Source organism: Lycorma delicatula, chromosome 2 (assembly GCF_047948215.1).
Source record: "Lycorma delicatula isolate Av1 chromosome 2, ASM4794821v1, whole genome shotgun sequence".
In the NCBI taxonomy this organism is placed as follows: Eukaryota; Metazoa; Arthropoda; class Insecta; order Hemiptera; family Fulgoridae; genus Lycorma; species Lycorma delicatula.
In genome coordinates this window covers 35,335,703-35,346,737 of record NC_134456.1, presented here as the reverse complement: position 1 = coordinate 35,346,737, position 11,035 = coordinate 35,335,703, and the positions used below count along the sequence as shown (strand labels likewise).

At 27.4% G+C, this 11,035-nt stretch overlaps 1 protein-coding gene across 1 annotated transcript; it reads right to left on the bottom strand.

Annotated features, from left to right (window-relative positions):
• Nucleotides 1-229: 229 nt before the first annotated feature.
• On the bottom strand, nt 230-9,875 carry c12.1 (spliceosome-associated protein CWC15). The gene is made up of 5 exons (XM_075358661.1): nt 9,606-9,875; nt 5,371-5,487; nt 4,715-4,877; nt 2,647-2,751; nt 230-852 (listed from the first exon to the last, which is right to left on the bottom strand). Exons 1-5 carry the CDS (start codon nt 9,734-9,736, stop codon nt 715-717), a joined length of 654 nt encoding a protein of 217 aa, XP_075214776.1. The 5' UTR covers nt 9,737-9,875; the 3' UTR covers nt 230-714.
• Between the last annotated feature and the right edge of the window lie 1,160 nt (nt 9,876-11,035).

Below are 11,035 nucleotides of genomic sequence, written 5' to 3'. Positions count from 1 at the left end.
ATGATGTTGATGTCTCTGGTAACTTATAAGCACATTGGTGGTGTATTATAAGAAAACAGGTACAGAATTATGTTTAAGTAATATTTTCTGTACTGGACATTATAATTAACCTGTTAAACTGTTGTCATTGCTTGTTTTACATGTAGTTACTTAAAAAACAATTAACTGCAATAATATAAAATAAATAAAAGGGTAAGTTGTAATTTAAAAAAAAACAAACAAAAACAGATAACTTCTCTTTTTCTTTTAATTGTTTAATCAAGAACTTGAATGATGAAATAAATCCTAATGTCACTGAAAATCAAGTATAATAAAATGAAATATTCAAGTAGTCACTGTCAGCTAACTTTATAGAAATTCAGCTCAGCATCAACATAAATGCTTCTTTTTTTTGGGAATGTTGTCATGATCTGAGCTAAGTAAAATTTTAAAAATGTTTTAATAAGCAGATCAATCTTAATGTTCAATCAGAAGAAATATTTTCTCAGCATGATGAAAAAACAAAAATTAAACTTTTAAATAGTACTAACCAAAAATTTTTATATTATTTTACAAATGTAATTTATTACATACAATTAATGACACAAGTGCACAAGCTAAATGAAAAATTCAAATATAAAGGCATAGTATTTAAAGTTACTTTATTCACTTTAAGAAAATCAGTATTTTTACTGCATATATTTTTTAGTACACCAGATATAAAAATAATCACATTTATTTAACATATTTTTCCATAAACTTTCTATGAAATTCTGAACGCAATGAATCATTAATAAATTCATTTTTCTTTTTTTCAGGTTCAGAACGTGCACAGTTTTTGAAAACTACATCATCATCCCATCTTCGTTTTACCTGGAAAATTAAATTTCACAACATTAATATTAATAAAACTAGATAATTCCGTTGATTGAAGCTCTATAGATTTATTTAACTTTATTAATTAATTATAAAGAAGCTAATTAAATAACATAGCTAGTTAGAAAAATAAACTGCATTAAAAAAAAATACAAAATATGATATTTTAAATAATCTTGCTTTCTAAACAAATGGGAAATTTATTTCAAGAATTTTTTTTAGAACTATTATTAAGGATATGGTAAAAAAATAAATAAATAACTGGTTTTTAAAAGTTAGTTTGATAGAAATGTTCCTTCCAAAAACAGCTCTAGCAAAGTGTATTGAGGGATTAGAAAGCTCAGTTTTATCCATTAAGTGGTTTTTAGTTGGTTTTTGAATGGGATAGGTTCATATTTTGTGGCTAACTACATTAAACCATACAAATATTAATGACAAAGTAACTAAAAAATCCTCATATCCTTAGCTGAGACCTTTAACTAGTCTAAAATTCACAGATACCACTAGTGTAAGTGATCAAAGTAAGAGAAAAGACAGTGGAAAAGGTTGATTATATCCATAGGGAGACTATATATCCATAGAGAGACCAAAATGAGTGATTAAAGGTTCCCTCCAGATAGAGGCATTGGGCATCCACAGTCTACAGACATTCTTAAAAGATTCAGGTAGTGCATTACTGACTGATAGTTTAGTGTTGACTACTTCACATATATGCTTACTTTTACTTTATATGTTAAAAGAGCCACCTAAAAACAGGTACAGGCTTCCTTTAGGAAATCCCTTGCCCAGACTGAGAATTTTAAGATGTGTGGTGGTATCCCAATAAACAATAAATTGTTCAGTTAAATCCAAAACAGTATTAAATATCATCCAAATATTTTATGCATATGAAGTAAGTAATATTTTAATAACAGATTCAGCAGGGTATTGGGGAACGTTTCAATATTGAACATAGGCAATTTAATAGTAATGATACCTTAACAGAATATTAGCTTCCACTTCATCATTCAAATATGGAGCAGAAAGGAAAGAGAATTCCCTGTAAAATAAGCATATGATAAGAAATACTGTGCACTATTTTTTATGACAGTAAAAGAAGTGTATCAAAGTAATTATTGCTGTTCAGTACACTAGCCTGATGTATCACTTGGCATTTCTAATGGTAGCATTAAGAATTTTACATAAGAGACCGTTTGGAGATTTATTAAAGACCCATTTCTTTGAAAATTATGATGAAATTCTGATACAATGATGGCTTAGATTAGCAATACAAAAACTAATTTTTTCAAAAAGATAGTGGTATAAGATATAGTTTTTAAAAGCTATCAAAAATGTTTTAATGAATTTTTTTCTTAACAAAGCAATCTCTTAAAATGGTGACATTGCGTGGCCAACTAAATTGCAAGAGATCTGGGGGTGAGAGCCTTTTAGGTTCATTTTAAGTGATGTACTTACTGTTGTAAATGGAAATCAACTGCATAAATTATGGAAATATTCTTCCAGAAAGGCTTTTCATAACAATTATGCACTTCCTACTTCAGAAGCGACTATGATCCAATGTGCTATCACTGCAATAAGTGATATTGCACCGAGACCACAGTGATCCACTGATCACTGTGGTCTTGGTAAACTGCTCAAAATATATTTTATCTAAGCATATTTATTATAAAATAATACAATTCTCATCATAAATGTTTGTCCAACTGGACTTTTATAGAATATGCATTTAATAAAAAGCTACGATCAAATGAATAATACAGCAAACCATTTTATGAGTAAAACATAACTGACCTTCAAATCTGTTTTTGGAACTTGTGCAGTGTAATTTAGCAATGGATTTCCACTAAGAATATTTTCCATACGTATTCGTTCTTCTTCTTGACGTTTTTCCGTTTCCTAAAATAAAATTAAAAAATCATGCACTATTATTAAAATAATATCAGAATAAAAAAGTTATAAAAGCAGATCAATATAAAAAAATATACTGTCTATTATAAATATTAATTGTCTACAGTAGTTTTTTTAGGTCTTGTAAAACCATGTCAGATAATTGAATAAAAAGATACATACAAAGAAAATCTAAGTTGGTATTCAACTACTTAAATATACTAAATTTTAACCATTCTTACAGAAATGTTACAATTTTTTTAATTATAAAACTTGAAATAGATTCTGCAATAAACCATCAGTATAAAACATGTTACCTCTGAGACATACATCTCCATTACCTAAAACATAAGGTAAATTTCAAAAAAAAAAAAAAAAATTCAATCAATCTGAGGAGTGCATATCTCTGTCTAACTAACTTCCAGCATCAAGTATGACTTTGAAAATTACAGGAATATATAATAACAAATTATCATTTCAGTCTTCTCCATATATGAATCAAAATCATATTCTTTTACTTCAATGTGCTACTTTTTATCAGTTACTGTACTGCGCAATTAATTTTGTGCTCACTTTTACAATCTGATGGAAGTTTTTAAGCATACAGAAAAAAATACTTAAAAACAATACAATGGTGAAAAACATTCTGTATTGTTTAACTGGTAGAGGTTAGATAGATTTCAAAGAAAAAAATCATGAAATTTTTTTATGTCTATCTAATTTATACAAATTAAATTTTGATTACAATGAATAAAACAGAAGTCAGAAGCAGTAATTTTTTTGACTGATAAACCAAAGACATGACATTAATACAATCAACAATAAATGTTTGATCTTAAACTACCTCAAAAGAACTTATAAGGTTATATATAGTGTTTGTTATTATGCAATATAATTACAAAATGAAGATAATAAATGATAATCCTAGATTGAAGCAGCTTTGTGATTAATTAGTTATTACTTTTCTTGAAGGGCATTATTTAAACTGGATTCTGAGTAAAATCAAAAAATGTTGCTTTAAAAGTTATTTTGTTTTAACTCTAAAAGAAGGTTGAACTAAATTTATGAATGTGATAAGTATTTGACATAATATTACATTAAATTAACAATGAAATATACCTCATTCTGGTATTTTACTCATCTTTTAAAATTGGTAATATAATTATCCGGTTTCATAGTCACATAAGCACTATAAACAATTCCTTATTTTTGTATAAAGCAATTAAACTTAAGTTTGGAACTAAAAGCAATTTCAATAACTCCTTTGGTAGACCAACAGATTCTTGAAAAGATGATTCCAGATTCAATTCCTGGTTTGACCTTTGAAACCTTTCATCATGATTTATGGCATTATCAACACAAGCAAATAGTTAATATGAAAGTTATTCATACAATAAGAGAAATTTATTTATGACAAATTAATCTCAAAAATCTTACATAAAACCATCGGTTTTTAATTACAAAGACAAAAAAATAAAGTAATATTTTTCAACTTGGCAAAATTCTTTCTTGCTCTTATAGTCATCTTCAGGATATTGATGCAGGTATTTTTCACTGTTGGTGTCAGTTGATGTTGGTGTTGGAAGGTTTTACTTAGGTAAGGTATTGAAGATATTTCTAACTTCAAAGTATTTTTAACTTAGTATATTTGTATATTTAGAACATGATTGAAAATATATCAGATCTCAAATAAATATGGTATCAAAAGATTTCTTGGTGAAAAAAGAAGCACCAAGATTCTTTGAAGGTACATTGAAGGTTGTAATTGGGATTGAAACCTTTATAAGTAATCTTATAAGAAAGTTAATTTAAAGTAAATTTGCATCAGTTTGTTAAGTAATACAAAATTTTCCACAAGGATTGTCATAAAAATACTGCAAACAGAAAACTGATCTAATTATAACCCACAAGCTTTGTTATTAATGATTATGCTTAATTATCTAAAATTTTGTTTTTAAAGAGATTTTCATACCTTGCGAGCCTGTTCAGCAGCACGCTCCTTTTTTATACGAGCGAGTTCAGCTAATAACTGTGCAGTATCATCATCAGAATCACCTTCATCAGAGTCATCTTCATTCAGAGGATCATCAGCATCCAAACTAGCAGCAGGTACCTGGTCAAGTTTCAGCCTCTTACTAGAAAACATTAAAATAATACTTCATTAGACGACTAAAATAGATATGCATTTCATAAAAACTTACCGTATCATCATAGAGGTACTATACTATTGTCAAAACAATGACACTTGCTTCTTATTTGACATTACTTTTTCATTCAATGCATCTCTGCCAGTCATGTGTGACTGGCTTGTTTATTCTAATAATACTGCATCTGTTTACAACTGCTGTACAGTCTCTTGGTATGCAGTTTTGATACAAACCTCTTTACTTTTGTTTTACAAATCTTTAAACTAAAATACTACACTGCATGTTGCACAGGTTATGATTTGGATATCTACATTTTATTCCAGAAAGTATGTGTAAAATAATTTTTATTCATAAATTTCAGCTTCAAGGATTCAAATTTATAAACTACATTATAATAATACAATAAATTTTATTTTTAAAATCCAATATCACATAAAAAAAATACTCATAATACAGAGACAACTCTAGTAACTTAACTTACTGAACATTTGTTTCCTGAGCACGTCTAGTTCCTTTGTCTTTTTCCTTTTCACGATCTTCCAATTCCTTCCTGAAATCTCGACTTCGTAGTTCATCTGTAGTACTTTGGCCATGTTCTCTGAAATAAAAATGAATTAATTTATTTTACTTCCAACATAGAGAAGTACGTGGCTAAAGGTACCTCATTCCACAATCAGGACTATTTGCCTCATCAATGAAGACAATCTCATCTATATTGATGTAAGGGTATTACACAACTACAGCAGAATGGATGTTGATCCCCATCAGTGCAATTCTGGATTTTCTGGAAAGTTAGATTACAAACGTATAAATCCACTGGATTAGAAATTTTAAGTAGTTAGAGCCAGTAACCAAAAATCCACTTCTCAATCGGTTTCATTTGAAGTAAATTTAAATTACATTAAATTTGCAATCATCACTGATTAACACTTAAATAAGAATGCTAGTGGTATAGGTACAACAGTGAGCTATATTAACCTACAAAAAAGTATTTAGGCAGAAGTAAAATCTTTCTATTACAGAACTATTCTTAAAATAAAAGAGTTGAATTTACAAATAACAAACATGAACTCAAAATTGAAATACGAGTTGTTTTGTAAAATGAAACTGAACACTGCTCTATTTTAGAATATTCACAATTTTCTGTAAAAAATTTATATTAATTACAAGAACATTTAACATGAAAAATTTCATCATGAACATTAATTAATAATAATCTTTCCAAAAAATAAATTTGGTAATTTTTAAAAGTAAACTTCCTGTTAATTATTATTTGTAAAGTAGATTATATTCTTACATACATACATACAACCCTCAAGAATGACTTGAATCAGTTAATGACATGACTAGTTAGATGAGCATTTCCACTTTTTTTTAAACGTGAATCAAAGTAGCAAACACTGATATTTTGCAAAGCTGAAATGGATAAATATATGAAATTCTAAAATCAGAAAGACTTTTTTGTAAAAGATTTTTCAGAATTTTTACTTCCTTGTACGAAGTAAAGGAAGTATTGCAATTACAAAAAATTTTGGTTTTCAGATTTCAACGGAAATATCCATTTTGACCATCCCTGAATCCATTTTGACTAGTTTTGGCATGACGTCTGAACATACATATGTACCTCACATAACTAAAAAAAGATTAGTCGTAGGATGTTGAAATTTTTTTTGATTTATAACTGTTGTAACATCTAGTTGCACACCTTCCCTTTTGACTGCAATTGACTGAACCAAAAGTGTCTAAAAAAGCCCAAAATAAAAAAAAAATTGGATATTGGCATTTTGCTTAACTGCAGTAATTACGCCCTCATTGAGAGCTTTTCAACGATACATCATAAGTGGTAATTATTTTCATATTTTCCAGAGTTATGGCAAATTAAATTTTAACTAATGAAATATTTGGATCTTACAAGAGGAAGGCACATCGGTTCGAATCAACCTTTATCTCATTTATTTTTAATTTAAATATATTGATTTATTAATAATTATTAACCTCGATTGTAAAAAAAAATTACAATAAATAATAATTCAATAACAATAAAAAAAAGAAAAATGAAAGTTATTAACAAAAAGTTATTAATCAATTAAAGTTAACTCAAAAAAGTTATTAATGAAATAAAATATTAATGTAATATTTTTTGCCCTAATTTAGTCTTTTACAGCTTTTATGAAAAAATTTTTATGCCTATTCTGTAGTTGGCTAAAGCAGGAAATTCTATTATGCTTGTGTTTTTTGAGGTTATAACACGAACTTGCTTTTTTTAAAATTGTTCATTAATGACCTGCCTCAAAATCTTGAGTCATTTATTGCAATCCTTTTTCACTGATGACAACTGTATTATATCTAAAGATAACTGTTTAAAGGAAATTTAAAATTCTATGATAACAGCTTAAGAAGTTATTCATTGGATGGATGTAACTGTTAAACCTTAAATATGTATAAAATCATTGTGCTTCTCAGCAGGCATAACATTGCTGGACGTATGGATAGAATTTCCATTAACGATAGTGACAGCATTTCTAATGCTCACAAAGCAAAATTTCTGGGCATTATATTAGATGAAAAGTCCCCATGGGATGAACAAACTGATTTTGTATGTAGCAAAATCAAACCGTTCTGTTTTCTTCTGAAGCATCTTAGTAAAAGGCTAAGCTTGTAATCATTATTTAATATTTATTACGACTAAATATATTCCCATATATGTCATTTCTTAGAGCTTCCTCTAAAAGACAAAACAAGTTTGTAAGATGCAAAAATGGGCTGTCAGATCAATATCTGGCATCCATAAGTATGACCTGTGTAGATTGATATTACAGAAAATTAAATATGTTAACGTAGCCTTGTATTTATATTTATGAATGTGCAATCTTTGCTAAAAAAGAAATTATTTTAAAAAAATAACAGTATCCACCTTTAGCAAACCAGACAATGGAACTGTTTTTATAAAACTTGACAAAATAGTTCAATCAATGAGAAAGGGCCTGTTGTTCTGTTGTCATTTTTAATAAATTGCTGAACCACATGAAAATTCTTCAACCTACTTTATTTAAAGTACAATTAAAATACTTTTTTTTAATGAAACGACATTATTCTGTTGATGAATTATTAAAAAATACTAATTAAAAAAAAAAGATTATTTATTTGCATCCCATTCAATGTACACAAATATGTGCTCAAAATTATTTTCAATAGTGATTATTGAATTGTGAATTATTTTATATTAAATGTATTTACCTAAGCATTATTTAATTTTTTGCTTCAATAAATTATTCACCACAGAAGTTTTGAAGCTTGCATGTAGGAATATGGAGATTGAATATTGTAGCATATTAAAAATGCCAAACCTGGGACTCCCAGATGAAAGGTTAAGACCTCACCATTCTGCCATGGAAATCAGTACTGTATTTAAATAATTAATATGGACTTTAATCACACCTATTCGTTATCTTATTAATTTGTTTTTGTATTTATAATTTATCTAATAACAATTTATTATAAAGCAATTAGAATAAAAGATTTGTTTATTTATATACTAGTTATGAAATATTTGTTGGGGAACTCAATTTCATGCTAGGAAGTAGGTTTTTAAAATGCAAAAGGGTGCTCTTTCATTTAAAATTACAGAAAGTAATTTTGGACTGTGATATAATCATAAAGTAAGTTTTTCAGGGCAAAAATATATAACTAAATGTTATAGTAATCTTTTTTTTTATACAAACTTAGAACTAGTCATTATTATAATACTCAATTATGGTCAAGGTGCATCAGAAATATTTGAGTTACATGTACATAATAAAAATATTTAATAACTTAAAAAGCAAACCCTTTTTTGGACCATCTAGAAAATATGAAAAGAAAATTGCCATACAATCAACTAAACATGGTTTAAAGTTAAAGAATGGGAATTAGAAAATTAGTTTTCTTTTGAGACTGTTGTAATCTCAATGATACTAAGAATGTAATTTATTATTGCATTTTTGATTTATTATTGTGATTTTATTTAAGTGTACTGTTACATTCATTAAATAAATAATTGTAACTATTTAATGTAAGTTACTAGGAATGACAAATGTAAAAAATTAATGAGAATAAAATAAACTAACAAATGGTCTATAAATGGTTAGCCTGGCCTGGGCTGTAAAATTATGTATTTATTAGTTACAGTCTTATAATGAATTTTTCATAAGTGATGCATTATTTAAAATTCAAATTTTACCTTCCTAAAGAGAGTTACCTATATCAGAAAAAGGTATTTAGTTTCAGATGTGAAGGTAATGTTGGTACATAAACATATGCTACATTTGAGAGTTTAGTTCTAATACTTAAAATTGCTAATTAATCAACATTCATTTCAATAGTCGTGTTAAACTGTCATCAGGAATTTTTTAATTTGACAAATAAAAATGCATAAGGTGACAAAACCTAGTGCAGCAACTTCTACAATTTTGAAGGAAATTAATTCCATTTAATTCTGACTAAAGTATTTTAACTAAGAGTATACATTCAAAATAATAATGAACCAGAAGGGGTAAAACTGTTTATAACAATACGAAATTAAATAATTACCCAAATAATTAATCACATTATTGATCTTTTAAGTACAACTTATTAATCACATATTTTTAGGACAAATGAATTACTTTTCCATTATTTATTTAAACTACAAGCCATTCCTCACAAATTAACAAACACGGTTACAATAATATCTCTTACCTGAACTTAAGCTTTGTGTGTCCAGGTAAATCCCTACTAGAATATTGTTTAGATATAGCACTCAAATCTTTTTCTCCACGGCCTTGACCACCTCGAGCTGGTTCAAATGTTGGTCTTGCAGCAGTAGTCATGGTTATATCAGAAAGTTCAAAACAGTCTTATTTAGAAGCACCTAAAAATGAAAACAACAAATGCAAACAAACCACGAAATCGACGCATTTGTACTACTTAACCTCCACTCAATTGACAGCTGAGAACAACTGTTTTTAGAGAAGTTTACATATAGCCACTCGCAAGGCAAAAAAATGTAAAGCAGGCTTGGACTTTTAAAATACAAATTCATGATCAGAAAAATTATTACAGTTTCAAAAAAATAATTATTATAAGGTTTATTTATAGGAAATAATATGGCTTTGCAATAATCTGAATACTTTTTTAAATTATAATTTAATATCTATTTTATGTTATGGTATAGTGAACAGTAAACATTTAATTCATAGTAACTCTCAAAGATAGCGCAAGTGTAAATTGCTATTTGCGGAGCGCTAATATGAAGATGAAAATATACAACAGTAAGATAAGAACAGACAGCAATTTTTCAAAACAATATTTGTATATGTTAATATGTCGAATAAAATCAAAGACACTCCTTAAAAATATTTCACCTTCAGTTAAAAGTTTACTTACTTGTACAGTATCATAACACATTTTTGATAATTTAGTTTTTTTTTTCTGATTACATGTTCTTTGTTTTGTAAATGTTTAACTATAAAACGTTAATGTATCATTTAAAAATCTGAAATAAAAACCAATCAATTTATGAAGGTAATTGCAGGCATATTTGCAAATACTTCTCATTAATGTTTGCATTACTAGGAAAAATAAAATTAAAATAGTAACAATATAATGAAAAAGAAATGAAAAATTTTGCTTTGCTTATCATAAGCAAATTTTGTAGTGGATTTGAAGTACAATTTGACTTTTTTTTTGAAAAAGCTTACCTATGGATGCAAATGCGTGTGTGTGAACACGGCAACATTCTTAGTAATAAAAATAAATTTTATTCAAACTATTTTGTATGATTTTTTGCACCTTACAAATTTAAAAATGCTCTTGATGCTATAGAAAGCAAAATTACTTGAAGTAATGTGTTCAATATATTTAAAAATAAATGTTCGGGATTTTAAAAAAAATTCCAAGTCCCTTGAAAGAAATGGAACTGAGAAATTATTAATGTCTCAATCAAAAACTCTCCTCTCATTGAACAAGTAAACTTCAAGGGTTTGCTAAATCACAAAAAAAATTAAAGTTAACTTATTACAGACCAATGTAAAAAAAAAATGTACCATGTGAACGCGTCTTCTCAAACAGCTGATTTCGAAGTCGAGAGCTCTAAGGTTCAAATCCTAGTAAAGGAAGTTACTTTTATA

Excerpts from the sequence above, each read along its gene's own strand:
- c12.1 (XM_075358661.1), bottom strand. The coding sequence starts at position 9,736 with ATGACTACTGCTGCAAGACCAACATTTGAACCAGCTCGAGGTGGTCAA. Across the intron at positions 4,878-5,370 it reads GCTCAGGAAACAAATGTTCA|TAAGAGGCTGAAACTTGACC; the intron begins GTAAGTTAAGTT and ends AATGTTTTCTAG. Across the intron at positions 853-2,646 it reads TTCCAAAAACAGATTTGAAG|GTAAAACGAAGATGGGATGA; the intron begins GTCAGTTATGTT and ends TTAATTTTCCAG.